The 5,112-nt window shown below is 45.1% G+C and overlaps 1 protein-coding gene across 1 annotated transcript in view; it reads right to left on the bottom strand.

Annotated features, from left to right (window-relative positions):
• The window catches only part of ZNF775 (zinc finger protein 775), a gene marked incomplete at its 3' end in the record, with an annotated part of 18,451 nt that continues 13,339 nt past the window's right edge, over positions 1-5,112 (bottom strand). The window contains exon 3 of the mRNA XM_011941586.1: positions 1-623. Within this exon, the coding sequence (XP_011796976.1) occupies positions 1-623 (623 nt within the window). The remainder of the gene's footprint in view (positions 624-5,112) is intronic.

Genomic DNA, 5,112 nt, shown 5'->3' with positions numbered 1-5,112 from the left:
CTGGCGGTCCCGGGCGTGTGCGCGCTGGTGGATGCGGAGGCCCACCTGGTGACGGAAGCAACGCTCGCACTCGGGGCACGAGTGGGTGGCGGGCCGGGAGTGGGTCTTCTGGTGCTTCAGCAGGTGCTGCTTCTGGCTGAAGCGCCGCGCGCACTCGGGGCAGCAGAAGGGTCGCTCGCCAGTGTGGTGCCGCTGGTGGCGCGCCAGGTTCGGCTTCTGGCTGAAGCTCTTGCCGCACTTGCCGCAGAGGTACGGCTTCTCCCCGGTGTGGGTGCGCTGGTGGATCTTCAGGGACGACCACCAGCTGAACCTCTTCCCGCAGTCCAGGCACACAAAGTGACCCTCGCCGGCGGAAAGCGAGGGGCTCAGGGGACCGGAGGCTGACCCAGGAGCACGGCCTGCCAGCCCTGCATCATGCTCAGTGGGAGGGGCCCACCTTGGACTCCCAGACTCCTCCTGTCCCCCCAGGGCTCGAGGCCGCCCCATGGTCTGGCGTGGCGGGAGGCCCGGGTGCTGCTGGAAGATGTTCTCCTTGTCCTTCTCCGCAAGCATGACCTGCGGTGCCAGTGTCTGCAGCAGCCGCTCCGGCTTCTCCTGTTTGACCTTCATCACCAGCCCAGTTCCTGCCAGAGGCAAGCAGGAGAGAGGAGGGAGAAAGGTCACTGCTGCTCCGCTAGGTGGGATGGAGAGAAGGAGCGAGAGAGAGGGAAGGGTGTGAGAGGGCAGAGAAGGGCTGAAAAGAGAGCACGAGAAAAGGCAGAAGGGAAAGATTTTAAAATGAACAGAAGAAAACAGGGGCAAGAGAAGAAAAAAGAGTAAGGAAGGCAGAGAGGACAACAAGGGCAGGTTAAGATATAGAAAGGAGTGAAGGGGAAAAATACAAGAAAGGAATCATAAGTGAATCACTCAGGTGCCCACGCCACAGGATCCCTGAGACACCGGCTGCTCTACCTTCTCCACCCTGAGGCCCAGGAGATGCAGAGAAGGTTAAAGAAACCAGTCCAGTGAAATCTGCTGACCCAAGGGGCAAGGAGAAAGTGGCCAAGCTGCAAAACATACCATTCTTTTTCTAAGAGGATCCATGTGCTGGAAGCTTTCTAAGCAAAGGCATGCCCAGTCCTCAGTGGTCAGGGAGACCAAACCCTGGGTCACTGCATCACCGTCTACACTGGCAGGGCCTCTGCTCCAAGGCAAAAGCCATGGTGGGGGAACACTTGGGACCTTGGCTGTCTGGCAATTCATCTTCCTTCAACAAAACCAAGAACAAGAAAGTAGGCCAGAAAGACCTCAGCATCCAAAAGAGGTGTCGCCTTGCCTTTGTGTCAAACCTAATCCACTTTGCTCTTGAGGGTCCCACACCCACTGCTCCCAGCCCACATCTTGGGCCATACACAAGTCTACAGAGGCAGTTTGTTTTCCTAGCTCAGAATAAGAAGCCATAAGGAAACCGTTTGCCACAGACACTAAAGAATGCATACTGTGTGATTCCATTTATGTGAAGAGGAGAAGCCAGCAAAAATGAAACCAAGAGTTAGAAGTCAGGATAACGCCCTATTACAGAGGCACTGTGGGTGGAAGGCAGCATGGGCTCTGAGGTTCTGGCAATGTTCTCCATTGATGTGGGTGCTAGTTACAGGGGAATGTGTGCTGTATAAGAATTTATAGAGCTTGTGATCTACGCACCTTTCCAAAAAGGTTTACATGTAATAAAAAGTAGGTGGAATAAAACAGCTGTGAACAAAGAAAAGAGAAAAATCTTTAAACAGATGTCAATGTTACAAAGACAACAAAATAACCCCAAAGGAGGTAGAAGAACAGCATTAATAAAGATAAAAACAGATTATAGATAAGGGACATGTAGCTGCAAAAAGGATTCTGAAAATCCCCAAATACTATATATGGACTTTATATAAATAAATTTGAAAATCTATATAAAATAGAAGATTTTGCAAGAAAATGTAAATTAAAATTGACCCAAGAGTAGGTAGAAAATCTGACGACATAAACGACTAAAAGAGCCTGAGACGAACATCTCAATCTACCTCAAAAATGGATAACAGGCTCTGTAACTGTATAAACAGGTGCTGCTAAAGCCTCAAGGGAAGGACCATGTCCACCTTATATAAACTACTACAATGAATAGGAGCAAAGGGAAAGAGAAATCTAGCATAAGTCTAGTATCAACCCAAGACAAGAATGGAGGTGGGCAAAAGGTTTATCATTCTTTGAACATAGACACAAACATTAGCAAAGCAAGTTCAGTGGTATTAAAATAATAACATACCCTAACCTTGCTGAGATTTTCCCCAGGAAAGAAAACATGGCCCAATATAATTTATAACGTTACCTTATTAAAAGTGAAAAAACTCCCAATAGATGTGAAAAGGTCATATGATAAAATTGAACATTATTTCTGGAGGAAAGGTTTGAAGGAGGGAGAAGGTAGAGGAGGAGGAAGATGAGAGGGAGGGAGGAGGGGAGGGGGGGAGAGAGAGAGAGAGAGAGAGAGAAGAAAGCTCCTAGCAAACTAAGAATAGAGGAAACTAAGTTGACAAAGAATCAAAGAATGTACTCTAGAAATTACAGCAAACATTATAACCAAAGGCAAAAGATTAGAAGCCATTACAGTGAGCAACAAAATCCAATGCTCACCATCCCTGAAATCAGTTGGCTGTCCTTGAGGAACTAGCCAAGGCAGAGGGGAAAACAAAGAGAAATGTGTCAACATTGGAAAGGAGAGGAAACTGCCATTTGCTTATGATTATTAACAACCTGGAATGTGCAAGAGAATCCACTGAGAAATAGAAATAAGAGTTCAGCAAGATTGCCTGGTACAAAACCATACAAAAATCACTTTTTAAAAGATGGCAACACAAATAACTAGGAATATACGTAATAAACATGCAAAACTTATATAAAGAAAACTTTTAAACTTTACTAAAGAGATAAAGAAAACTAAATAAAAGGAGCAATATATCATATTCTTAGATGAGGAGCCAAGATGTTCTTCACTCTGAAATAATGTTTAAATTCAGTGTAATCCTATTTAAGTAAATTGTAACATTTACCATCTATACAAATTGCCCAGAAAATCCTAAAAATGAACAAAGAAGACTTTGGCTTATATGACATTAAAAGCAAAAATGCTACCACCCTACATGTGTGAATGGCTAGAATTGAATAGAATAGAATGAATGGCTGGGCGCGGTGGCTCATGTGTGTAATCCCAGCACTTTGGGAGGCCGAGGCAGATGGATCACCTGAGGTCAGGAATTCAAGACCAGCCTGGCCAACATGGTGAAACCCCATCTCTACTAAAAAAGCCAGGGGTGGTGGCAGGCACCTGTAATCCCAGCTACTCAGAAGGCTGAGGCAGGAGAATCACTTGAACCCGGCAGCAAGCTGAGATCACACCACTGCTCTACAGCCTGGGCAACAAGAGCAAAACTCTGTCCCCCAAAAAATAAAAATCAAATGAAATAAATGAGAGTGGCTAGAATCCAGATCACTGGCATGTGCATACAGTGAGGCTGAGCAGCAACAGGGGCTCTTTCCTTCCTGGTGGAAATGCGAAGTGCTGCCACCGCTCTGGAAGGCAGTTCAGCAGTTTCCTACAAAGCTATATACAGGCTTACCATCCAATCCAGCAGTTGCTTTCCTAGGTATTTACCCAAAAGAGCTGAAAACCTCTGTCCATACAAAAAACCACACATGGATTTTTATAGCTTTATTCCTAACTGCCAGAACTTGGCAGTAACCACAATGTCCTTCAATGGGTGAATGGATAACTCCGCATGATGGAATATTAGTCAACAATAAAAAGAAATAAGCTATGAAGTCAAAAAAGCCATGGAGGTACCCTACATGCAAACTTCTAGGTGAAAGACACCAACGTAAAAGGCTATACACTGTATGACTCCAAATATATGACATTCTGGAAAGGGCAAAACTACAGACAGAAATGAAAAACCAGTGGTAGTCCGGGGTTGGAGGGTAAGGAGAGATGAACAGGTGGAGCACAGGGGACTTGGGGGGCAGTGAAATATTCTGTATGATACTGTAATAGTGACACAGGACATTATGCCTTTGTCAAAACCCATGTAAGGTATAAGACCAAGAGAGAATCCTACTGTCAATTATAGACTTCAGGTAATAAAAATGTATCTATATTGGTTCATCAGTTATAATAAATGTACCACACGAATGCAAAATGTTAATAATAGGAGAAACTGGAGCTAAGGTATAGGCGAACTCTACTTTCTTCACAGTTTTTCTGTAAAGTTAAAACTGCTCTAAAATATAAAGTCTAGGTTAGACACAGTGGCTCTTGCCTGTAACCCCAGCACTTTTTGGGAGGCTAAGGCAAGAGGATTACCTAAGTGCAGGAGTTGAAGACCAGCCTAGGCAACATAGTAACACCTGTCTGTATAAAAAATTTATTAAATTAGCTGGGTGTGGTGGTGCACACCTGTAGTCCCAGCTACTCTGGAGGCTGAGGTGGGAGGACTGCTTAAGTCCAGGAGGCTGAGGCTGCAGTGAGCCCTGATCGTGCCACTGCACTGCGAGAGAGAGAGAGTGAGCAAGTGAGCGAGCGACAGAGAGAGAGAGAGAGCCAGAGATCCATTTGGGAAAAAAAGAAAATAAAACCCAACTCTTGACTGACACAGTTGTTATTGTTACTGGCATGGCTGTTCCACGGTGGGCTTGGTGACTTAAGGCTGCCAGTCAGATTCCCATCCACAAAAAATAGAAGTAAAAATGCTAAATACAATCATTACAATAATGTACAGTACACATAATAGATAAATAGGCCAATGGAACAGAATCATTTGACACAAGAGACATTCCAAGTCAATGGAAAAAGGCTATTCATTGACTTAGAACCAACCCTGTCTTTGGGGAAAATATTTAAGTTAGATTCGTAGTGCAGATTGTTTATAAAAATCAGTTCCAGATGGACTTAAGTGCCAGCTTAAAAAAAGAAAATGGAAGTATTAGAAGAATTAGGAGAATTTGCTTAGAATCCAGAGGTAATTAAAAGCCTTCTTGGCCGGGCGCGGTGGCTCAAGCCTGTAATCCCAGCACTTTGGGAGGCCGAGACGGGCGGATCAC

The sequence above is a fragment of the Colobus angolensis genome, unplaced genomic scaffold, assembly GCF_000951035.1.
Source record: "Colobus angolensis palliatus isolate OR3802 unplaced genomic scaffold, Cang.pa_1.0 Scaffold2, whole genome shotgun sequence".
NCBI classification, from domain to species: domain Eukaryota; kingdom Metazoa; phylum Chordata; class Mammalia; order Primates; family Cercopithecidae; genus Colobus; species Colobus angolensis.
This window is presented reverse-complemented; position numbering and strand designations above follow the sequence as displayed.